Below are 26,164 nucleotides of genomic sequence, written 5' to 3'. Positions count from 1 at the left end.
ACCACAGCAAAGGGGATCCTGGAGCTTCTGAATCCTCTGGAGGGTATAAACATTGCTGCATTACTTTTCAGGAAAAAGAATGTGCTCTAAAACAGAGCTTATAAATATCATGCAGCCGCCCCCTCGTTGCAAATGTTCCCAGCAGGACACATACTACGTCTAGGGTTAGGATCACTCAGATTAAGATTAGCAGTCCTTCCAGGAAGCTTGTTTGCATCACAGAACCGTTTGCAAATCAGAAAGAAAACAGGAAATTTCAAGCAGTGCCATAATATCGTGACCAACTGAGATTCCGCACTGGGTTTTAAAAGTCACGGTGTTCTACTTGTAAATACATTTTTATAAGGAGGAAACATACCGTAAAATGCATTCCTAATTTTAAGAAAATGTGTACAGACATTTGTTACAGTTTGAGTTAATTACAGCAAGTTGAAGGATGCCAAAGTGAAATACTCAACAAGGTTGATAAGTAAAACCAAACTCCTAGACAAACATAGTTGACAGCTGTAAGTGGACCATTTTCTACAATAAACATTTATCAGTTGGAGTTTCCCATAGTAAACTTACTCCATTTTAGTGTTTCTCATAAATAATCCTTGGAATATTTAAAACAAATCTTGTGATATTATGGGGGAAATTCTTTGTCTTTTTAGAAAACAGACATAGAATTTTAATGTTATGGTTTTATATATATACATACATATATATATGTATCGTACTTCCAGATTTTACTTATATTTTAAAGTAAAAGTCTTGCAAGTATTCACTAATCTCTTCCTTATTTGACTGACAAGATAAAATAAACCACAACTTGTCTTCTCAAGGCATCAGTATTAAAAATTCTCCTATTTTTTGAAGGTTCTTCATTAGCTACTAACCACACCCATGGCTTCTGCTCCAGTTATATATTTCAACCAAGAGTGAGCCAAAGATTCTGCCCATGACAGAAAGGTGAATCTGTGACTCAACTCAGAAATTGCAGGTTTATCAAGAATTGATTGGACATGAATTTATTATGTGCTGGGCTCCATGCCAGATGGAGTGGGTAAGGCCATGAGAAGTGAAAGAAACAGTTCCTGCCCTTGAGAACTTACAACCAACAGCCCAGACATGATGTAATAGTAGTAATTATGCAGGAACATTCCAATAGATCTATTGTCTGGCTTGCCTGGATTGGGAAGCAGACTCATCTAGAATGCCAGCCAGGCAACCAGTCTTGAGACGATTTGGAAGAACAATGAATTGCTGAAGATCTCTTTTCTTTTAATTTCCAATTTGCCAATTTTGCTTTTGTTGAGTACCTAGCATGTGCTGAACACCAGAGATACAGAGTAAGAACAAAGACCCCATGCTGAGCACACAGGCTAAGAACAAAGGGAATTAACTACATGACTTTTCCCAGAGGTCTTCAAGCCGTGCGTGCATCCTTCAGCTCTCAAAACACATGCATGACCATTGAATGGTGTCAGAAACATACTGACTCATGCTGGTGAGTCAGGACCGTGGCTTTTATTGTCTAGATGGTTGCCGAGCCTCCCTGCTGGGTCTCCCTGCTTCTATTCGTGTCCCATTTGAGTCCATTTTCCACACAGTCACCCTTGGCCTTGGACACCAAGGGGGTTGTGGGAATGGAGAGGATGGACAAGTCCTCAGCTTGGCCTGTGAAGCTCTCAAATGGCCAGAGACCACAGCACTGATACAAGCTAGATCTCTTTCCTTTCTCCTCTAATATAGCAGAGTTGTAGAGAGGAAGAATCATGAAGGGAGGGCTTGGTGGTGATCAGTAAACAAACTTCTTTTTCTCTAAAAAAGTTCATTAGAAATTCTTAAAGGCTGATGTGTCCGGCATCCACATGTCCCCGTCATTAGCTTTTTTTAAAATTTTAATTAATTAATTAATTAATTTAACTGCACCACACGGCGTGCGGGATCTTAGTTCCCCGACCAGGCATCGAACCCATGCCCCCTGCAGTGGAAGCGTGAAGCCCTAACCTCTGGACCCCAGGGGATTCCCAAGAAACTTCTGCTTTTTATTTTATATTGGAGTCGTTGATTTACAATGCTGTGTTAGTTTCAGGTGTACAGCAAAGTGATTCAGTTATACATGTACATATATCTATTCTTTTTCAGATTCTTTTCCCCTATAGGTTATCACAGAACACTGAGCAGAGTTCCCTGTGCTCCACAGTAGGTCCTTGTTGGTTATCTATCTTATATATAGTAGTGTGCGTCTGTTCAACCCAACCACCTAATTAAAACGTCATTGGCTTTAAGCGCTGAAAGGTCCATCATGTTCTCTCTCTGCCCACCACAGTGAGTTCTCACAGCCTTCATATGCTTTAGTTCCAGTTGCCATGAGCAGTCCTGCAGCCCAAGAGTTCACTGTTGATGTTGAGGTCAGTTTTGAAGATGCCTCCTTCCTGGGGCCTAGCAAAGCTTACTTGAAAAGCCTCAGTTTTCCTGTTCAAGGGGATGACACTGACCCAGCTACCAACATTTTGAGCATCGAGGTGACAACAGGTGAGTAAAAGACCCATTGCTTGAAATAGGAGGATTGGGCCAATCAGGAGAAACGTTGCTCTGAGCCCCTTCCTGTTAGAGGGAGATGTGGGGTGTGGAGGGGGGTAGCCCGGGGAGAGTTGACCTCAGAGAGGAGGTAATGGGATGGCTGGGTGAGGAAGATTAGACTTACTGACCATGATACTCATATCTAAGCACCCCAAATTTTCTCCGTTCCCCTCTTCCTGTGCCCCCCCCACCCACTCTTCCAACAGCTTACCTTATGATCCTTTCAAGAAAGGCATGTTTATTAATCAATTTTTTTGAATTGGAGTATAGCTGATTTGCAATGTTAGTTTCCGCTGTACAGCAAAGTGAGTCAGTTATACATACACATATATCCACTCTTTTTTTAGATTCTATTCCCATATCAGTCATTACAAAGCAGTGAATAGAGTTTCCTGTGCTATTTAGTACGTTCTTATTAGTTATCTGAAAGGCATTTTTAATCATAGTACACAAAACTGAAGATTTTTTTGTTTGTTTGTTTGTTTGTTTTCCGGTACGTGGGCCTCTCACTGCTGTGGCCTCTCCCGTTGCGGAGCACAGGCTCCGGATGTGCAGACTCAGCAGCCATGGCTCACGGGCCCAGCTGCTCCGCGGCATGTGGAATCTTCTCGGACCAGGGCACGAACCCGTGTGCCCTGCCTCGGCAGGCGGACTCTAAACGACTGCGCCACCAGGGAAGCCCGAAAACTGAGGATTTTTTTGACCAATGTGTGTCAAGCCCTAAATGTGGTAGGTGGTCCAGGGGTGGTCGCTTCTGCCATCCTCTTAAGGCACATTTGTATTTTACATGGAGTCAAAAGTTCTGCGAATATCACCTCCACATCCATCTCAAAAATAAGTAAATGAAAAACAACAACAACGAAAATAATACAACCAAAAAAATGCTTTTCACTGCAGCGGGAGAGAGATTTTGACAAAGGGGATCTTGTTGGCTCCCTTCGAATTATCCCCGGCCAATGTTCACCACACTGACTAGCAACCTTGACTTCCTCCTTTCCTTCTGATTCTGCTTCACCCCCTCCCGCTGCTGGAGCACAGGACGGGAGCGGAGTCCAAGGATTCCAGGGGACTTGGTTGTCCCTCCTATTTCAGGAACAATTATCTGATGGCTTTCCTTTGGGTGGTCACTCTGTGGGCCTTTGCCTAGATGCCCACCTGCAGAACAAACAGCTCACAGTGGTGTGGCTTTAGTCCAGTTTTAGACATAAATTCCAACCCCTCTGTTTTCAGAGCATTTTTCAGTGTCAGTTTTTAACGGGATTGGAGTCTGTTTGGGCTGTTCACATTTGACTTGACATGTAAAAGGCACAAGTTTAGAATTTTTACTTATACTCTATATTTGCTATCTATTGCTGCGTAATAAATTACCCCCAAACTTAGCATCTTAAAACAACAAACTCGGAGCTTCCCTGGTGGCGCAGTGGTTGAGAGTCCGCCTGCCGATGCAGGGGACATGGGTTCGTGCCCCGGTCCGGGAAGATCCCACATGCCGCGGAGCAGCTGGGCCCATGAGCCATGGCCGCTGAGCCTGCGCGTCCGGAGCCTGTGCTCCGCAACAGGAGAGGCCACAGCAGTGAGAAGCCCGCGTACTGCCAAAAAAAAAAAAAAACCTCGGAATTCCCTGACGATCCAGTGGTTAGGACTCTGCGCTTTCACCGCCGAGGGCCTGGATTTGATCCCAGGTTGGGAAACAAAGATCCCACAAGCCGCACAGAATGGCCCCCCAAAAAACCCCAAAACAAACCAAACAAAAGCTACAAATGTTTATTACGTCACACAGTTTCTGAGGGCCAAAAATCCAGGAAGAGCTTAGCTGGATGGCACTGGCTCTGGGGTCTCCCATGAGGTGGTAGTCAAGCCGTCAGCCAGAGTTGCAATCATCTGAAGGCTCAACTGAGCCTGGAAAACCCACTTTCAGGCTCACGCCTGCTGTTGTTGGCAGCCCTCAGGTCCTCACTGGCTATTGGCTAGAGACCTCAGTTCCTAATTACGTGGGCCTCTCTATGACATGTCTTCATGCAATGCAGCTGGCTTCCCCCAGAGCAAGTGATCAGAGAGAGCATAACCAAGAGGGAAGCCACAGTGTCTTTTATAACCTAATCTCAGAAGTGATGCACCACCACTTCTTTCTATATTCTCTTGGTCACACAGACCAACCCTAGTACAACATGAGAGGGAGTTATAAAAGGGTGTGAGGCAGGGATGGGTGGTGCCATCTTGGAGGCTGGCTGCCATACCCTCTAGTCCGGGAATCTGTTTAGCACTTTATCATTGTAGGCAGCCCCTGGGATAGTCAGAGCTGTCATCTTTTAGATGGCCATGCCTAACAGCAAGGTGACAAGTACAGCAATCATGAGAATCTCATGCAGTACTACTGAACTTCCCAGAAGGGCAATATGAAGTGGAGTTAGCGTTTCCTACAAGTATAAATACTTGACATCTATAAACACAAAGGCGGTAACTACCTTTTCTCTCCTCATTGTTCTGGTTGATGACAGTCTGCAGACCTACTGGAAATGAAATCTGGTGCTCCTGTGAGAAAGGCTATAAGTGGCCTCAGGAAAGGTGCCTCCACAATCTCACTTGTCAAGGGCATGATGGCTCCCCTTCAGGGCATCACTGCAGTCTCCTTAAGGGACTGCCTCCCAAGGGACCTTTTTGCCAGCTCCAGGGAGGTAAGTCACTGCTCACTGAATGTTTGTTTGTTGAGTGGCTATTTGATATCAACTCAGCCAAACACTTCTCTGTCCTGTGTGTACTCAAATGCTGACATGAGATTTTTAAAATATTGCCCTGTATTCTTCAGCAGATATTACCCTGCGAATGTCAGTCAGACTCAATGTGGGCTTTCAAGAAGAACTCAAGAACTCTTCCTCTGCCCTCTATAGGTCCTACAAGACTGACTTGGAAACAGCGGTGAGTTTTGGTCCCAGGAGGCTCTTGACCAACAAACTCTGAGCTGAACTGAATCTATTGCATTTACAGTGGGTCGTTTGCTTGAATCTGTCAGAATTTATGAATGTGAATGTTGAAATTATTTCTATACCTCTGGGATGACGAATTAAGAAGCGCTCAAATCAGACAGTGTTCAGGGGATGATTGGACACCATCTTGACCTATACGTGGAACTTCCTCCCAGGATAGAATTGATTCACATAAAATTTGGCAGCATCAACTCACAGAAACCTGCTAAAAGGTCCAAGAACCCGGTCTAGAAGCACCAGATGGTGCATTTCTATTCATCTTCACACATCACATGGGTGAAACCCCTAACATCTTTTGTGCAGACCACCCCAAGTCTGGCACAGAGGATTCCACACCACTCTACACTGGAGGTCCCAAGGCATTCACACTTAAGGCAGATTTAAATTTACTCGTGTAGATAGGTTCATTTGTGTCATATTGTAGATTCCACATAATAGAAACAGACTCACAGACCTAGAGAACAGACTTGTGGTTGCCAAGGGGGAGTGGGGGAAGGGGAGGGATGGATTGGGAGTTTGGGATGAGCAGATGCAAACTATTATATATAGAATGGATAAACAAGGTCCTACTGTACAGCACAGGGAACTATATTCAATATCCTGTGATAAACCGTAATGAAAAGAATATTAAAAAGACTGTACACACATGTAAATTTACTCATGCAAAAAAAGAGGATATTCTCTCAGTGTAAACTGTGTGCCAGACACTATTCTAAGGGCTTTACATTGGATTAATTCATCTAAACCTAAATGCTTTGCTTGAGTCAATTCATTTGGAATAGAGCTTCTCAACTGGTGTGGTACAAATTGTTACAGGTGGGCTGAGGTAATGACTCCTCTTAACCCTCTGGGCAGCCAGCCCTCTGCCTCAAGCCAGGAGCAGCCTCCTGCTTACCCAGTCAAATATTACCATTGTTCATGGGCGCCATGATGAAACTCTGATACAGAAGAGCTGTAGGATATCTGATTTGCATATCCGACATGTACTAGTTCTGCACAGCATGAGAATCCTCCTCATGCACACACATGACACACTAAATTATACACTTTTGAGGAAAAAAGGAGAGTTACATATTAATCTTTGAATCTCACCCATCCAGCTACTTATACTTAACACAGCACTTTGCACATGGCATCCGCCCTGTAAATATGACTTGATTCAAATTGAATTTCCTGTGGGGTTGGAATTCAGGGAAACAAAATGAAGTAAAAACCACATTGGCGGGGCTTCCCTGGTGGCGCAGTGGTTGAGAGTCCGCCTGCCGATGCAGGGGACACAGGTTCGTGCCCCGGTCCGGGAATATCCCACATGCCGCGGAGCGGCTGGGCCCGTGAGCCATGGCCACTGAGCCTGCGCGTCCGGAGCCTGTGCTCCGCAACGGGAGGGGCCACAACAGTGAGAGGCCCGCGTACCACAAAAAAAACCCCAAAAACAACCCACATTGTCTCAACCAAAGCTGTGATATGTTAAGTGAGGGATCCGATCCGGCAGTGTGGCAGCCGCAAGAAGGCACCTCGAAGATTTCCAACTACAGGAAATGCAATTGATTGAGGGCCCCGGCTGCTGCCGCACGGCAGTGCTGGCTGCCTGCTGCTAGTGAATGAGCAGGGCGGGTCTGTCTAGCAAACGTGGGACTCCTTTGAAGGCTGTACTGAACCTTCCCAGGCTCAGTCTAGGATGATTTCATCCAGCTTCTCCTCCTGTACAATTTCACTCGGGTCTGATGGCTCTCCCTGCCTTCCCCACTGCCTTCCCATTTTTTTCCCCGAGGCATTTCCCTAAGTAAATTTTTTGCACATTTACTCTGGTGTTTGCTTCCTGGAGAACCCAGAATGACCTAGGTAGATAGGAATTACTTCTTCAAAGATCTGCCAGTGCTAGTGCTAACAAAATATACAGGAGAGCATTTTACCCAGGGTGATAAGAAATAGACACTTTTCACTCTGTTTCAAATTGTTGACCCGTCTCTCAGTGGACCTTGATCCGTGACACTTGTCTTGCTTTATTTTCCAGTTCTGGAAGGGTTACAGTATTTTACCAGGCTTCAAATTGGTGACAGTGACAGAGTTCAGGTAAGAATGCTATAACTGGGTCATTTTTATCCAATGGCAGATACCAAAACGTTAGTGAAAAAGCAAAAGCCCGTTAGAAGGTCACCATCTGGGATGCCCAGTGGGGGCAGTTTGGTAAAGGTGAAGACAATGTCAGATTTCCAGGGCTTCAAGTGAAAGGAAACACTGAGAACAGTAGCTCAGTCCTTAGAGATGTACCTACTTAGAAGGAAGGTGAGAAAAAGACTTGTGTTCATTCTATGCATGCAAGAATTTTGCAAACAAAGATGTGAGATACGTTTGCCATCTAGGTAAGTCAGAAATACAAAAATGAAATAAAGTCATGCATGCAATGATGCCTTTATTAAAAAAAGTTAGCCAGCTAGCCATGGCCACAGAGTTGCACACTGTCATGGGAATGCATTCCTGGGGAGTTAGGCACCGGGCAGCCCTAAGTGTGTTTGCACAGTGTTCCAAAAAGTTAGCTGCCAATTAAAAAACAAAGAATGTTTACAGAAACGTTGAGGATTTTGGCTTCACTGGATATTCAGCATAGCTGGTAACCTGGGCCAGCAGACTGTGTGACAACAGTCTCTACCTTGTGGCTTATATCCTTTGACCCACTTGTAGGATTCAATTCACTCCGCCCCATCTGGCTATTCCAGTCATTGATGTTACCCATCTGCAGACATTTGAGTGTTCGAGTCCTGCCTCAGGCTTTCAGCTAGAGCTTAGAAACAGGTTGGATTTCAGTGGACCCTTAAAGATAAAGTCCCCAGGCTCGTCCTGCCATTTTGTTTTCTTATGCAAATAAACCATAAGGATCTAGACTCTTCCAGATCACTTACTGCTTTACTGAACTGACTGGTCTCCATCCAGGCCTGGAAGTGTGGTTGTGGTGTATGAAGTCACGACAACAGCAGCATCACCTAAATTAATGCGCAAAGCAAACGAGCAAGTAACACAGAACCTCAATCAGACCTACAAGATGGATAGCAGTTCCTTCCAGGTTACTTACAGCAGTAAGTAGACCATCGCTACATTTTTCCAATATGTAGATTCTACTTAGATATGGTAACGGCATTTATCATCATGCTTAAACCTGGGAAATCACATTACAGTGTCGTCGGTGGAGAGAGACTCTCCAGTTCCTGGCATAGAGTTTTGGTGCCTTCTCCCCATCTTAGGCCTGTTCAGAGCCTCCTTACACTGCTAATATCACTGCGACAGGGGAAGCGGTGGGGGCAGGGGTCCCAGGAGGGAGAGATTTTACAAGGGGGCCACAGAGCCATCTGGGTTTATGGATTTTTTTTAACTTAACAGACCCAAAACCTCCAAAAAAGTAGAACTAACATTGTGGTGGTGGAAGTGGGGGATATTCATGAAATGCATTGATATTGACTAGGGGAACTGTTGTTATTTTAGAGCAGTAGTTCTCAAAGTGTGACCCCCCCAGACCAGCAGCATCAGCATCATCTTGGCACTTGTTAGAAAAGCAAATTCTTGGGGCCACCCCAGACCAACCTGGGCCAGTCTGTGTTTCGGCAAGCCCTCCAGGTGATTCTGATGCATGGAAAGTTTGAGAAACACTGCTTTGGATCAGATGCAGTGGTGGTAAGAGTCCTGGTATTGTAGATGTTCTCCCTCATTTTACAAATGGGGTATAGAGTTGAGCTCTGTTGTGGAATTAGGTGGGTGGAACGATTGTTACTTGGGGGATAGAAAGGGGAGCCAACTGAGCAGAGATCTGGTGGACCAGCACTGGCCGGTAGGTGTTCTGTCTAACTCAGGTCCGTGGTTCCAGAGTGAAGGTGACTCCTCTTTGGAACAACACAGTTCACCATGGGGAGGGCACTGAAGGGATTGTCTGAGGCACAGCTGGAAGGAAAAGTGCCCCTTCTCAGGAGTCAGACCATCCTTACAACAGGTTCATACTCTTTCTCTTTACATTCGCTGCTAATATTTTTAGACATCGGATCATTTTTAAAAATAAAACATTGAAAGGGATATACACAACGGTAAGAAAGTGCTACAACATAAGAAAGAGAAAAACAGCAAGATAAAAATTCAGAATGAATAAGGCAGCAACCTCATAGATGAAAACTGAAAAATTCAAGGCAGGGAAATAAGTGGCCTCCAGGTGTGGACTCACATGGAAGTAATCCCAGCATCACCAACCCCTTCTTGACCCCTAATGCCATCCCACCAACCGGCAGATGCTTTGGCCTGAAAAAAATTTTTTCTTTATGGTTCTGAGGGCACAGGAGAATAGCAAGCTCTAGCATACATGAGCTTCAATTATGATGACTCTTTCCCCAAAATTTCAGTTGTGCTGAATATAATCAGACATTTACAGGAATAAGTATCCAGCAGTTTTCCTGACCGGTGGCTGACAGTCAGTCCAAAACCACAAAAGTGCTCTAGTGTCTGTGGCTTCTTCTTCCAAAGAGCCATGAAGTTGTTGTGAATGACACTCGATGCCCCTTTTTGCAAGAGAATCTACATTCATCTCTGTCCTTGATACGCACAGCCTTAGACCAATGACCATGAACTATGTCACATGTAACTCCACCCCCCGGGAGCTTCAATACCAGCCTGCTCTCCATAGGGTTAGTGGGGTTTATCCAGAATACAAGTATCCAAAAAAGTCAAGTAGCTGAGTAGGTTTTTTTTTTTTTGGCTGCGCAGCATGTGGTATCCTAGTTCCCCGACCAGGTATCGAACCCACGCCCCCTGCATTGGAAACGCAGAGTATTAACCACTGGACCGCCAGGGAAGTCCCTGGGTGGGTTTTTCTTAAATTATAATTTTATCTGGCAGTAAGAGTGAGGGGTGCAGGGGAGAGGAAGAGAAAAAGAAAGAAAAATGCTGAATGAATGAGGTGGCATCAGGAAATTATTTTTAAGTCCATCTTCATGAAACAGGAAAGGCACATGGCAATCTTCAGAATAGTCCCTTTTATTTTGCCATATATTAATCCTCTAGTGATGTTTGATCAATCAGCAGGGTCCCTTAACCAGAACACCCCTTTCTTTAATCACTCCCAATATATTTATGATCAATTCCATATAACCATGGAAAACCGGCAGTTTTCCTGATCATTGTAATTAGCAATGGTACTGATGAAAAGGGGGCATGGTTATTGTATCTTTTCTATGTTCAACCCAGTGTCTTACACATTTTTCATCTTCATACATCCTGTGAGGTAGATACTATTATCACCATTTTACAGGTGAGGAAATGGAGGCTTAGATTTAAATCATTTGCTCAAGGCCACATAGTAAGTAACGTAAGTTTGTGTGCTTTCCTGGTCAGTTCACCACATGAAATATTCACAGATGGCCTTGCTTCCTAATAGTTGAATGCAATTTTCTGAAATCTTATTTTATCCAGGAGCCTAAAAAACGGGATAAGAAATTTTTAGATACCTTGATATTTTGACCAGAACATCATAGCACCCTAAATTAATTGTATGGTATTTTAGTCCCATGTTTACAGTACGAACAGGGTGTGGCGTGAGCATAAAGAACCATCCAAAAGAGGAGTGGCCAAACCTCCTTCCCCAGCTCCTCTGATTTTCTCAACACATGGAGCTCATGAAGGACATAGCACAGCTTAGAGGGAAAAATCTGCACGTTGTGTAAACAAGGGACAGCCATAAAAACACACACAAAAATAGCAAATACTGTGTTTTCATTTCTGTCTGTGAGATGGCTTAATACCAGGGTTCCCCAGAATTTTACTGTGAAAACAATAAGAATAGTTACTATTCCTCCAAGTCACCTCCCGTGGTAGCGCTCACTGCCCCTATTTTCCAGACAAGGGAGCTGAGGCTCAGAGATGGTAAGCAAGTTCCCTAGGGCCACACAGCTATGCCTGGTACAGAACCAGGATTCAAATACAGACCTGTGTATCTAATAAGCTCCCACTCTTATGGGCCCATGGGTGTTAGGTCTTTAAAAACATTCTTATTTCCCAAGCATACTTTATTGTAAAAATTAATTTATTTTCCCACTCTTAATTCATCAAAGACACAGGACAGAGCTTTCAGTCAGCATGAGGTATCAGTTATCAGTAAGAAGCAGTTGATATCTTTCAAATCAGTAGCAAAGAAACTTGATGTTTAGGTTAGCTGTGGTGGCTTTTTCATAAGCAAATGTGCAATTTTCTACCAGACTATTTAAACATTTTTTGGCATTTTTATTTTATTTTATAAATTTTATTGAAGTATAGTTGATTTACAATGTTGTGTTAATTCCTGCTGTACAGCAAAGTGGTTCAGTTATACATATATATTACACATTCTTTTTCATATTCTTTTCCATTATGGTTTATCACAGGATATTGAATATAGCTCCCCATGCTATACAGTAAGACCTTGATGTTTATCCATCCTGTATATAATAGTTTGCATTTGCTAATCCCAAGCTCCCAGTCCATCCCTCCCCTCCCCACCTCCCCCTTGGCAACCACAAGTCTGTTCCCTATGTCTGTGACAGATTATTTGAAATATTGAAAATAGCTTTGGGATACCCATTAGTACCGCTGAGGACTGTTAAGTGTGCAAAGATCCCAAACTGGGAACCATGTCCCTAGTAGCTGGCAGACTGTCACTCTGGGGCCTCACATCCCAGCTGCCCAGGGGTGGAGTGAGGAAGACGCGTTGCCTCATTCATCACCATGGAGACCTCTTGAAAACCCCAGTGGTGATGGCATTCAGGGAGTAGCATTAATTCCATTTATTTGCTTTGGGACCCTAATATCTTCTGTTTGGGTTTCCAGATGAAACGAAGTTCTCCATCAGCCCAGAAATCATCCTTGAAGGGGATACAGTAACTCTGACGTGTGAGAACGAAGTTTTGTCCTCCAACGTATCCTGGCAGCACGTGGAAACAGGCTTCGACATCCAGAACAGCAGCAGGTTCTCCATCTACACCTACGTGCTCAACAACATGACCTCCGTGTCCCGCCTCACCATTTACAACATCACTCAGGATGACGCGGGTGGGTTGCCATCCAGTAACCAGGGCAAGGAGAGGAATGAAGAGCTAAGAGAGAATCAAACCGCGGTGGTGTGTGTAGACAGCCTTTTCCTCTTCAAAAAGAAGTCACCAAGCTCAGCTTCTCAAAACTGAAAATTAATCCCATGATGCAAAGCAAATTTATCCTTGGGAGACAAATATAATTTTCCACATTTACTGAAGCTTATGAGTTGGAACCTAAGACAAAAAGTAAACTCCTTTTTTTAACATTAAAAAAAAATTTAGAAGAGCCTTGTTGAGGTAGAATTGACATATAGTAAGCTGTACATATGTGAAGTGTATAATTTAATAAGTTTTGACATGTGTGTACACCCGTACAACTATCACCACAATCAAGGTAGTGAACATATGGGTCCCTGCTCTCCCCCTCCCCATTTTCTTGTCCTCTGTTTTAATCCCTCCCACTTGTCCCTCCCCAGCAACCACAGAAGCATAAGTTTTACCTGACGTTCTAGAATTTAATAGCCCCATCGTAACCTAGATGTCACCAGGAGCATCTCTTTTTCTCTGAATGAGAAACTGGGCTGCAGACACATGGGTTCTATCATATGTCTGTTGACTCTGACCTGCCCCAGAGTTAAATAGGATGCCAAAATTATCCATGATCTCCTAATTCTCCAAGGTTTTCCCATTTTCCCTTTCTACCTCTGAAGCATTCCCACACTTTTTTTCTTACTAGTGAGGACTCAGATTTCTGCTCTTTCCTGAGAACAGCTCTCTTCTCTTTTACCTTATGGCATCAGAAATACCTGCCTTGACCTTCTGCACTTCCTGAATGTTCCTTTAGGGTTGTTTAGACCAAGTCTCAGATGCTTTTGAAAGTGATGTTTTATGAAGTTCCATCATGACCCATGAGATGAGGCTATCATTCTTCTAAGGAAATATGTAATATCATTCTTCTAAGACATATGTAATAGTAATAATAAATGCCTTTGTGTATTCAATACAGGTGAATATATTTGCAAACTGACATTAGATATTTTTGAATATGGGTTCAGAAAAAAAATAGATGTTACATCCATCCGGATTTTGGCAAATGAAGACATGAAGGTGATGTGTGACAACAATCCTGTGTCTTTGAGCTGCTGCAGTGAGATGATGGTGAATTGGAGTCAAGTGGAATGGAAGCAAGAGGGGAATATAAGCATTCCAGGTGAGACTGTTAGAAGCCCTTTTGCAAACAGGTTTTTGCCTCTTGGCCAAGTAAAAATGGGAGATGCGGTCGGTGAAAGAGCAAATGTCAGGTGGCTGGGTTTTTTTCCAGACTGAAAAAGTATGAGGTTTGATGCCAACTCCAGCTTAGCCATTCTAAAACAAAATTCCCAAAATATACAAACACAATTTTCATGCTTGGGTTGTAGACAAGATTCTGACAGAGAAGACCCAAGAGGGAGTGATGGGATGACGTAGGTCCATGGTGTCTTGCCTACAGACAAGACAAGCTTGTCCCCACTGCCCTCTCCTTTCCCTCTTCAGCAAAGAGCCAAGGATGAGGTCATTGGCTTTGCTTTGGGGTCTGACTCCGAGAGTCTCACTCCTGTGTCTCTCCTCTTGGCGTCTGTCCTTCCCACTTCTCTGCCTTTGTAACCATGTCTCTTTCTGTATTATCTGATTCCATGCCTCTGGTTTTATATCTTTCTCTGTCAACCTGTGTGTCTCTCAACCAATGTCAATTTCTGATCCTGTTTGCAGATCTGAGATATCACTGGAAATTCCCCACCTTCCAGTTTATACTGGTGAATGATAAGAAGAAGAAGAAATTAAAATAACATTGGTGATTCTGTTTTGTATACTAGTTTATGATCAACCAATGTTTAAAAGATATGTTATCACTTTTAATCCCATTTAAACTTGACCACAAGTTTGAAGCTGGCATTTTTTTGCCTCCCATTTTCAAATAAGGAAATCGAGGTTCAAATTAAATGACTTATCCAAGTTTGTCATAATTAGGAAAAGAAAAGAATTGGGACTCATCTTGTTTCACAGCCTTTGCCTTGGTCAAACTATATCACACATGCCTGGTGAGCCAACACTAGAGTGAGTTGATCTGGCAGAATTTGTATTGAAACAGAAGACTGTTTTCTGCCTAGAAACCTCACATAACAAGATCCAATCTTTCCCTTAAGAAATGACAGTATTATTTGCTCAACATTTTTAGTAAAAAATCCTTAAAGGAAAATGTGGCTTTACCCATGAAATACATCAGTGTGGTGGAGCTTTTATTTTATAAAGCCGTTGCTATCAGACATTATTAAATCATAAATAAAATAAGGATCAATTTGGATGTAACGTTTTCTGAGCACATCTAGTTTGAAAAGCACATTTGTTCTCTACCTTAAAGTGCTCCAGAGAATGGGAAAAGCATCTGGTAACTGTTGAACATGTTGACATATGGTCCATTTAGTCACTTCCCTAATTTTTAAGGAAGAGGAGGTGTAGGCATCCTGGAGGAACTGCCAGATGGGAGAAGGACCTTGCACAGTTCCCGGAGTACTGACTTAGACGCTTTCAACTGTGAGGGGTGAAAAGCCTAGCCATCTGGCAAAAGAACCAGGAAGTCTGCTGTGCAGATGCTCAGGAACCTCGCTGTGGCCACCGCTGCTACAGACATTCGTAATGCCCAGGGTGGGCTGAACCGACCGGCAGAACAGTGGATTTCCTGCCACAGGGCTGGCCGCCGGGGGCCGGCAGGGTTTCTTCTCGGATGAATTTAGCCCCTGCTTTCAACACCCTGCCCTCCTTCCACCTCCCTTGCCGTCCCCTCTCTGCGGCAGTCTTTCTCCAGATTCCACCAGTTCTTTTATCACCCGTTTTTCCAGCTCAGCAGAAAGCCGTCTAGCTAGATAATTCACCCCAAAGCATCCAGAAGTGAATGTATTACATCTTCTCAGAAACGGTTGCACTGGATTTTCAAAGCACTTCTGGCAAAGGATAAGACAGAAAGGAAGTAATCTGCAGTGACAGAATTTCTAGCTTTAAGAAGGCGGTCTTTTTCGAACAGGGAGGGCTTTCTGAGCCTATTTCAAATCGTGGGGCATGGGTTGATGATATAAATGGTAATGGTAACAGAAGTAATAGTATTAATAGTACTAGTAGTAATAACAGAGGTACTAATAGTCATTAGTGCAGCTTCTAGTTCACCTGTACTTAGCGCTAGCTTTGCCTGTACGGGAAGGTACTGACCACTTGGGGAAATTTAAAGGCAACAGCGTTTGTATTCTCACCGTAGCTCTTGTTATGTGATGATGAAAAAATAACAGTCTAATTCCCTCTTTGACAAAACAGTTTCCAGACGAGTTCGTCAACTTCTCCTTTGCCCTGCCTGCCATGCTTCCTGGGCCCGTGGTCACGCGGAGTATTGATAAGAGATTTGAGTCTTTACACGAGGGTGTAAAGTCAGCTCTCTTAGCTGACTGTCAGGGTGTAGATGACAACACGGAGCAGCTCCCTGAGTGACTCATGGTGGGGAGACAGGCTTAAACGCCACGGTCTCCCTTCTTATGTCTTTTCTTCCCAATGACCCCACTGACATTTTTAATTGTGCGTTATTAGTTATGCTTCTGTGCCATCTGAAATGTTATGTTTGTAGCCCAGGAGGGCATAAGTAAGAGATAAGTGAGACTGTTTTTTTTCTTTATTGAGTAGAAATCGGCCTTGTGGCCTTCAAGTCATATTATAAAGGGCCGCTAGAAACAGGCCTGCCTCGGGGGCTGAGGGGAGACCTAGAGAAGCAGCTAGAAGTGGCAAACAGCCCCGTCAGAGGCGGCCTGTCCCAGCCTGGCTGCCCCTCAGGGTGTCCACAGTTGTTTTTTGAAAAAGACCAGCTGTCAAGGTTCCACCTGAGAGCCACTTGTTCACAGTCTCCGCGTTTGGGCTCCAGGCAATTTAATCTTCTTCAGTTTCACAGGAGATGTTATTGTGAGAACCACGGATTTCATCCCATCCCTCATTTTCCACATGAGGAGACTGAGGCTTTCCGTGAGCTGCCCACCATCTCCCTGAGAGCACCAAGGGTTCCCGTCCTCACCCACTGCTCTCTCTCCTCCCCCTCTGTGCCTCCCTCTGTGTTCCTAATGATGCCGTAGACAAATCTGATTTTATTTTATTTTATTTATTTTTGTTTTTGTTTTTTTGCCGTACGCGGGCCTCTCACTGCCGTGGCCCCTCCTGTTGCGCAGCACAGGCTCTGGATGCACAGGCTCAGCGGCCATGGCTCACGGGCCCAGCCGCTCCACGGCATGTGGGATCCTCCCGGACCGGGGCACGAACCCCTGTCCCCTGCATCGGCAGGTGGACTCTCAACCACTGCGCCACCAGGGAAGCCTGACAAATCTGATTTTAAATAGTGATTTCTCTACTTGTAGGAATGCACAGAAAATTGGGCTTAAAAAAGGAAAAAGAAAAAAAAGAACTTGAGCCCAGTCTTTTACTCTAGAAAAATTAGCCTTACAACCCGTGCTTTCCAGTAAGACAGAATCTGGTCCTGAAGAGCTGTCATTCCAGCTCTGCCCTGTTTCTGCTGCAGAGCAACTTGGGTCATCTTGACTCTGAGAACTGCATCTTTTTTTTTCTTTTTTTTTTGGCTGCGCCGCACAGCTTGCGGGATCTTAGTTCCCTGACCAGGGATTGAGCCTGGGCAGCGGCAGTGAGAGCACTGAAGCCTAACCACTAGATCGCCAGGGAAGTCCCAGACCTTCATCTTTTAAATAGTGACAATGGTACCCACTTTGCGAGACTTTTGAGAGGAGAAAAAAAAAGAAGATAAATGTCAACATTTAAAACAGAGTTGCATACTTTGCATCTGCCACAATAACTGCTTTCTGGTAAGGATGAAAGCTTTGCAGACCATGCCTTTACGTATCCTCAGCACCGTGGGCAATTTTCACTGGATATTATTTAACCTTGAGCAGCGTACTTGTAACTGCCTACCAGCTCTATTCCAGAAAACAGAGCACGAACGTATAGGCTGCATTCAGTAACTTCCATTGTTCTGCAGTCAAGGGAGAGGAACGATAAAGGATGGAGTGAGGTCCTGGAGGAATTAGAGAGAGTAGGTTTTCCAAAAATAAGTAGAGGGGTGAGCCTTGGAGATGAAAGGGACATTTGTACCTATGAACTAGCGGGTAACTTACTCAAGGTGGGAAATCAGTTTGGTATTCTGAACAACCATCTTGGGGACTGGGGAGAAAAACTGGTGACTTATCAATCAAAATATTTTAAATATCATTGATCATCCAGCCAAGGCTGGATGGAGTTCATCAGAAGGGTTTTTTTTTTCTTTAATGTTTGGAAGATTGCCAGTGTTTGAACAATGCCTGGCAGAAGTACATGGCAGGGGCTTCCCTGGTGGCGCAGTGGTTGAGAGTCTGCCTGCTGGTGCAGGGGACACGGGTTCGAGCCCTGGTCTGGGGGGATCCCACATGCCACGGAGCGGCTGGGCCCGTGAGCCATGGCCGCTGAGCCTGCGCGTCCAGAGCCTGTGCTCCGCAACAAGAGGGGCCGCGATAGTGAGAGGCCCGCGCACCGTGATGGAGAGTGGCACCTGCTTGCCGCAACTAGAGAAAGCCCTCGCACAGAAACAAAGACCCAACACAGCAAAAATAAGTAAATTAATTAATAAACTCCTACCCCCAACATCTTCAAAAAAAAAAAAAAAAAAGAACTACATGGCAGAAGGCAGCATTGGAGGAGAGAGAGTAAAGGAACAGGACTAGAAAAAATGGCCAAGGGGCTGTTATAGAGCCACAGGCAGGATGGCTTGGAGGGCACAGCATCTTGGGAATTGAAAGGAAGATAGTGAACAGCTATTCTGAAGGGTAAATTGCTGTTACCCTGAGAAAGCATGACGTTGAAGCTTCCACTAAAACATATATACTAATAAGAAGGAACAAGTTATGAAAACAGGTCTCAAATGAGATGAATATCAGAGTCCATGTCCCGTTTCTTCCTCCTTTCAACAATAATAATAGTCAAAATAATCTGACATTTTGTTTCCTTCCAGTTGAAGTCATATCCAAACACATGGCTTCTTTTTTTATTTTTCACACTCCAACTACCATCACGAAGGGTCTTTGTTAGGGGTCGGCCCCAGCCAGGCACTGTTCTACGTGTTTACACAGTAACTCCTTTTACCTGACTACAATCCCAGGTCACAGCTGTTATTATTTATTCTCATGTTACATCTGGAGAAACTGAGGCACAGAGTGGTTTAGTGACTTGCCCAGTAACACCCTACTGGTATGTAGTAAAGTTGGAATCTGCAGCCGGGCCACGTGGATCCTGAGGCGGCAGGGCTAACCATTAAACCACCCTGCCTCTCCCTTCAAAGAGAAGAAATTGAATGAAATAAGAATTCTTTTTCACTGATTTGGCTTCTTTGCTACCAACTCAGACAGTCAGCCAACTGTGACAGTAAAAGAACCTCTTTTATGTTGTTGCAGGAAGCCCTGAAACAGACACAGACACTGGCTGCAGCAGATACACACTCATGGCTGATGGCACTCAGTGTCCGAGCAGATTGTCTGGAACGACAGTGATCTACACGTGTGAGTTCATCAGCCCCCACGGAGCCAGAGGCAGTAAAGACATAAAAGTGACATTCGTCTCTGTGGGTAAGGACTCTTTCGCTTGAATTTTTTGCCTTGCTCTTCAAACTAAGGGCTGCCAATCAACTGGGAATATCCGTGAGCAGTAAAGCAGGGCCTTCCATGGTAGTGAGAGTGCGACGGGGGTCAACCACATAATGGGATTTCCATCTCTGCCATTTAAATTCTTACGAAGTCTTTAAAAGCAGGGAGGGTAGGGGTAAGAAACAGCGGTTGCAGGGAAGGAACAGCCTGCATTGTACTAGAAAGACAGAAAGTGGATGGGAAGTAGGGTTTCACACTCAGATGAGTCCCTGAATGGGGATAACACCTCTGATTTCCCACTTTGTCCTCCCATAATCCCATTCTCCCTCCTTTGAATTCCAATAGCCTGGCTCACTCCCCACCATCCTTCACCCCCTCTTTCTCTCCCATTTCATCTTTTCCGGAGAGAATGCTGCAGGAAGACTTAAGAGTCTGGTATTTTGTGATTATTTTACAGTTGTAACAAGTGGGTTTTTAAAAATATTTTAAGTAATTCTAGGCCTCTTAAAAGTATCATTTCTTCTGCTCATATCACAAAGCATTATAACTTCATCCCTATCTGCCAAAGTGGAGCAGACAAACCTGTTTTTCTACCCACCCATCTTACAAAAACAAACTGTTATATTTAGATAAATGCTCAGTTCCCCTTTCTGAACAATTTGGAGAAAGGACTGAGATAAACATACTTGTTACTCTTGTTTCCATGTTCTACTATCGTGACTTAGCACTTTTACAAAGATCAAGATTAGATTTATCTGAAACAGTATTACTATAGAAAAGTTCAGGGTCTTTTGAGGTATTTGCAGTTTTCTAGAATGAGAGCAGGTATACCCTGCAAGTTTTAACTCAGAGAGTTGTGTTGATTCTGTGGGCTTTTGGCTGTCTCAGGGATATGCTTAGTCTTCGCTGAAAACCACCGGTCTGGTAGTTTGATTCTCATCTGAGAATCAAGAGAACCAGATTGAGGCTTCCATGCCCCTATTCCTTTCCACCTTCAGAAACAATTCAGCCTTAGAAAACCATCTCAAGATCCTTATAGCCAGGGAGGGCAACATGAGGGGCATATGAATCCCTTCTCTGTGACTTTGGGGCTGCATCTGAACATTTGAATCCCAGCTTCTGGAGGGTACTATGGAAAGCCCTGATTTCTTTTGTTTATGAGTAAGAGTAAGATTCCACACTGATTGGAAAAGCTGGCCAGCATCTGTGGGCTCAAGGTATGACATGGTTCACGTAGAGAAGACAGAGTGAATGGCATTTTGAAATGACAGCTATGCTCAAAGAGGAGTAGAAAGAGAACCAGAGGCAAAACCAGTAGAATGTTCATAGAAGCTTTTATATTTATAAGGGTCTTGTTAACTGTTTCAGTGACTAGTTCCTCATGAACTTACAAGGAAATTCTCAGAAATAGGAGTAAATAGGGACATAAATTAGGGTGTCTGTACTTCCCAGCCCAGGTATAATTATTTGGGCAGTAAACGCTGTGATCCCTGTACTTAACATGTAATTCCAAAAACCACTCGTCTGCTTGGAAAACATTGGCTGGGTACTGGACCCAGTGCTAATGCTGGGGATGTGAAGACTCAGATGAAAGGGTCCTACTCTTAAGGGGCTCACATTTTTATGGAGAAGAGATACAGAAGAAAGAAATTAATATACAGTATGGTATTTTTTGAAGTTATTTTCAAAGAGTAGAGAATGATGTGGTTATAAGAACTGAGCCATCGAGTCCCCCTTGAGGTGCCTGGAAAAGGTTGGAGGGGAGTTTGGGTTAAGTCGACACTGTAGTTTACAACCTTTTGCCCTGCTGATCATCAGGAGATAATTCCAGCCACAAAGGGGAAGTGCGCGAGTTTCCAAGGCATGTGATGGAAATGGGTACAGTTCAGAGCACCACCGAGAACAGCCTAGAAACAAGTAAAGCTCCGGAGCAGCAAGGTACCAATCCCGCATGGACCCAAGTAGAGTCAGGACAGCCCATGCTTTCTGTCTCTATGTGAAATTTCACTCAGGTGTTGATGTCACCAGAAAGACTAAACATTTTACTTGTTATTGGTTTTCTTTTGTCTGTTTTGTTTGCATTCTTTTAGCCAACCTAAAAATAACCCCGGACCCAATTTCTGTTTCTGAGGGACAAAGCTTTTCTATAAAGTGCATCAGTGACATGAGTAATTATGATGAGGTGTACTGGAACACTTCTGCTGGAATTAAAATATACAAAAGGTTTTATACCACGAGGAGGTATCCTAACGGAGCAGAGTCGGTGCTGACAGTCAAGACCTCCACCAGGGAGTGGAACGGTGAGTGAAAGCCCAGATACTCTGGACCCCGATGCCTGGACCCCTGGAAACACACTGTAATCATTACCATCCATGGAGGGCCTGCCCTGGGCCATGCCTGTGCCAGCCACTCTATATGACATATGTACTCACACTAAATGCAACAGCCTTCTGGGGGAAGATGTCACTATTCCCATTTTACAGATGTGCAAAGTGAGCCTAGGTTTCCACAGTTTAAGCTGTAGAGCCAGGATTAGAACTAGTCTCTTTGATTCTAGAGTCTGTGCTTTGCCATTAAGTTAAGAGGATTTTTTTTTTATTGAAGCATAGTTAATTTACAATGTTGTGTTAGTTTCAAATGTACAGCAAAGTGATTCAGTTTTATACACACACACACACACACACATATACTTTTTTAGACTCTTTTCCATTATACGTTATTACAAGATATTGAGTATAGTACCCATGCTATACAGTAGGTCCTTGCTGTTCATCTATTTTATATACAATAAGTCCCCTACACATGACCGAGTTCCATTCCAAGAGCGCGTTCGTAAGTCCAATTTGTTCATAAGTCCAACAAAGTTAGCCTAGGTACCCAACTGACACAATCAGTTATATAGTACTGTACTGTAATAGGTTTATATTACTTTTCACACAAAAACTACATAAAAAACACAAAAAATAAAGAAAACATTTTTAATCTTACAGTACAGTACCTTGAAAAGTACAGTAGTACAGCACAACAGCTGGCATACAGGGGCAAGTTCGCATCTTTGAAAGTTCACAGCTTAAAGGTTCGTATGTAAGAGACTTACTGTATTAGTGATTTGTATATGTTAATTCCAAACTCTTAAGAGGATTGTTTTTTTAAAGTATTTTTACCAGACTCTTGTGTTTCACCCAACTGAGGTATAAAAATTCTGCCTAAAGATTTTATATGCCTGGTTCCAAAGGGGGAAAAAACACATTTTTGTTTTCTACTTATCCCTAGACCTTGTTTAGGTTGGGAGGAAATGCAAATTTTTGAAAGAAAAGGGAATTGGAAGGAATTGCTTCAATAATAGCTGACATTTCTTGAGCTGTTGCTATGTGATAGATATTGTTTTACGTAAGTGTATGAATTAATTTAAAACCATAAACCTAGAGGAGAGTGCTATTATTTTATTGTTTTTTGTAAACAGTCATTTATTTGGATTCATAGTTTTACAAAGGGAACTCTCTCCCACCTTGTAGTAGAAGAATGATACAGTCCCATTTAGATTGTTATATAGGTCAGCCTTTTTTAGGGAGATGTTTAAACATATAGTATATAACTTTAAAATGCTGTGAAGTTACCACAAAATAAAATAACAAAACTACCTAATCATTCTACCTCTCTCTCCATCCTCCCTGCCCCTGTACACCTGGGTCTGGGAGATTTGCCTCATCACTCAAAAAAGTGTCAGGAATAATGGTCACAGCTTAGGTCGCGTGGGTAACATTACAGCCAGAGATGAAAAGACCACACATCTGTAAGAAGCAGTATCCCAGTCAGGCATCTGAAAGGGCAGAGAGGTGGCTCTGTGCAGGCTCTTCAGTGGGGAGATGAGCACCTGCCCTGCCTCCTCCGTGTTCACCATAGACTCATGCAGGGAATACACCAGCCACCTCCTCCTCAGGGAGGGACATGATGCCAATCATACTGTCTCAACAAGCGGCACCACCTGCTTTATTTACACAAAGTAAATGTTCAGTAGTAACAGCATCATCCCATGCCTCCCTCCCCCCCAAGACCATTCTCCTGAATGACCTTTCTAAAACAGAGATCTTACATTCCCCTACTCCAATATACTCACCCCCTGAAGATACTTTGTTATATGTCATTTCAAGACACTTCTAGAACCAAACCCTCACAAAGACATTTAGACTTGGTGCCTGATAACTTGATTACCTTCAGAGTCCTGGGTAAAGAGCAAATCAGGCTGCAGATTTAACTGAGTGGTCCTATCCTGGCACTGAGCCCAAGGGCTGTTAGGAAGCTGCCCTAAGCCCTGATTCCGGTCATCAGTTACATCTTGGAAAGGAGCTCTAGAGTTGTGGGCAATGACCCACTGGCACTGAGAATCCTTGGTGCAAAGCTGACTCCAGGAGTCCTTGTTATTCTTTTCGCTGTCCCAGGAAAACACAGGAATAGGACAAGGGCTTTGCTTCACTGCTTCTTTGTTTGCTCCACTCCAGGAATCAAGAGTGCTATTATTATCTCCATTTCACAGATGAGGAAACTGAGGCCCAGTGAGGTTAAGGAAACTACCTGAGGTTATACATCTAGTAGACAGCAAAGTCAAAGGGAAACAGAGACTGTGTTGCTACAGAGGCCAACTCTTAACAACTCTATTCTAAAGCTTTTCATTCATTATAAGCTTAATCAGTCCAGATCCTGTGAGTTCTTTACTTTTTCATATAAGGCCTAGGCAATACTGTAGAAATAACTACTTATTATCTGGCTGGACTTGGTAGATACAATCAGGAAATGGGAGTCTTTTTCTCCTGTGCTGAACTCACACAGGAGAGTTGCTCTGCCCAACTGCCCTTTCCTACTATCAGCCAATAACTTAGGAAGAGCTGTGGCTGTTCTGGTCACACTGAACTATTAAACAGTCCCAGAATCAGGTGCTAAAAATCATCTATTCTTATCTAAATCAACTACACTTTTATTTTATATTCAATGTAAATTTCCCCTCCCTCCCAATGGGAATCAGAAAGTGTTTCCTCTCTGTTCTCGTTCTACGTGTTTTCCCTCTGGCTAGCAGCTACTCTGGCTCCTCCAGAGTCGGGGCAAAGAGAAGGAATGTCAGGAACATTGAAAGGTCCTACTTAACTGTAGATGCTGTTATAATCTTCCACTGTCCCGACAACAGCTGATCCAATGGTGGTTCATCCTCTGACGATTGTGAGTTCCTTTCATGAAGCTCAACTCAAGCCCTGTCCACAGTCCACTCTGCTTCACCAAGCACTGGGCATGCAGGCAACTCCTGCTGCAGCCTTCTCTTTTCACTCCTGCAAAGTCAGCCCGCTCTCCTCTTTAGACTTTTCTAGATAAGAGTCAGACATCTAATCTCAGAATCCACAGACCAAGCTCTCCCAAGAACTCACAGTCAACCTCTCTCCCTCCCTCCCCGCTCCCTCCCCACATTCCTTAGTGGTGCCATGAGGTCCCAGACCAGAGGCACCTACTCCCTTAAAGATGGAGAGAGAGGGCCTCGTGAGACCACAGTGCTCTATCTCCCTCTCACTGGCAACTTTCTTCAAAGAGCTCCCCAGCCCAGCACACACCAAAATTCGCATTCCGCGCTCCCCGCAACCCGGATTAAAGAAAGAGCCTTGGAGTAGGTACTGTGAACCAGATTTGAAACTCAATTCCACCCCCAACAGGCTATATGACTCTGGATACGCCACTTGATTTTCTTCGAAAGTAAGTGAATATTTAGGTGGTGATGAGCTAGTCCTTCAAATGCACAGCAAACCCAGGAGGGGAAACTATGGAGCATTTTCTAGTCCAGGGCCCAGGAGTGGGTGCGGTGCCTGTGCCCCAGCTTGACAAGGAAAGCCAAGCCTCTTCTCAACTTTCTCAACAAATGTCTATTTGGAGCGATGACTTTGTTCCATCTCATCTTGGCTTCCTTCCACTCAGGAACCTATCACTGCATATTTCGATACAAGAATTCATACAGTGTCATGGCCAAAGATGTCATCGTCCACCCGCTGCCCCTAGAGTTCAATATCATGGTTGATCCTTTGGAAGCTGCCATTCCATGCACAAGCTCCCGTCACATCAAGTGCTGCATTGAGGAGGACAGAGACTACAAGGTCATTTTCCAAGCTGGTTCCTCATCCTTTCCAGCTGGTAAGATGCCCACTGCTGAATTGTAAGGACACATGATTCCATATATGGGGAGTCTAAAAATTTACTCTTAAAATAGGGGTAAAGAGACAGAGGGATTGCTTCAGAGACATAATATAACAGGGGGAAGCCCATGAGGCTTTATTGCCTTCTATTTTGCTAGGTGACCAGTGGCTCATTGGTTTGTGACAAAATCTTGAGGGTCTGTGAGGGTGGAGCCTGCTGTTTTTAGTGAGAGCTGTTGAAGACAGTATTAAGTTACCGTCACAAGCCTTCTACGCGCTCAGTATAGTAGACTCGATATTCTGATCACCCCTCCCTCTATGCTATGAATCAGCATGCAATAAAAGTATGGCAAAAATCCTTTTAAATGCACAGTTGAGCAGGCACGAGAGTAAGAGAAATAACCAAGGGTCAAAAACATAGAAGAAAAGAAAAATAGAGGTAATGCTTTAGCGAATGCTGGAGTTTCCCTGAGGGCATCTGCCAATATCGGAAACCTCAGAATCTTGAATTTGAATTTTAAGGCTCTGAAGTGTATGAAAGAAAAGGCCTTGCTCCCAATGCAGTAACTAAGGCAACCTACCCCATCAGCACAATGTCAGGACCCTCAGACAGTGACATGCTCAGTAAAAGAAGAAGCTAGAAAAACAAAATTCATCTGCCAGAGTTAAGAGCTTCAGTGCTGGGTGGGTAACAATTTCCCCTGAGAAGTATAACTGTCCTG

General features: G+C 43.9%; 1 protein-coding gene across 2 annotated transcripts in view; it reads left to right on the top strand.

Annotated features, from left to right (window-relative positions):
- The window catches only part of ADGRF5 (adhesion G protein-coupled receptor F5), a gene marked incomplete at both ends in the record, with an annotated part of 58,427 nt that overhangs the window by 19,648 nt on the left and 12,615 nt on the right, over positions 1-26,164 (top strand). The window contains 11 exons of one of the 2 annotated variants that reach the window (XM_079713621.1): positions 2,350-2,520; positions 5,067-5,243; positions 5,375-5,484; positions 7,567-7,625; positions 8,484-8,626; positions 12,387-12,608; positions 13,596-13,799; positions 19,087-19,257; positions 21,094-21,213; positions 21,366-21,575; positions 25,228-25,440. In XM_079713621.1, the coding sequence (XP_079569747.1) occupies positions 2,350-2,520; positions 5,067-5,243; positions 5,375-5,484; positions 7,567-7,625; positions 8,484-8,626; positions 12,387-12,608; positions 13,596-13,799; positions 19,087-19,257; positions 21,094-21,213; positions 21,366-21,575; positions 25,228-25,440 (1,800 nt within the window). The remainder of the gene's footprint in view (positions 1-2,349; positions 2,521-5,066; positions 5,244-5,374; positions 5,485-7,566; positions 7,626-8,483; positions 8,627-12,386; positions 12,609-13,595; positions 13,800-19,086; positions 19,258-21,093; positions 21,214-21,365; positions 21,576-25,227; positions 25,441-26,164) is intronic. The other variant, XM_079713620.1, reaches the window with a different exon arrangement.

Source organism: Hyperoodon ampullatus, assembly GCF_949752795.1.
Source record: "Hyperoodon ampullatus genome assembly, chromosome: 10".
Classification (NCBI taxonomy): domain Eukaryota; kingdom Metazoa; phylum Chordata; class Mammalia; order Artiodactyla; family Ziphiidae; genus Hyperoodon; species Hyperoodon ampullatus.
Note: the sequence above shows the minus strand (reverse complement) of the source record. Positions and strands in the feature narration are given on the sequence as shown.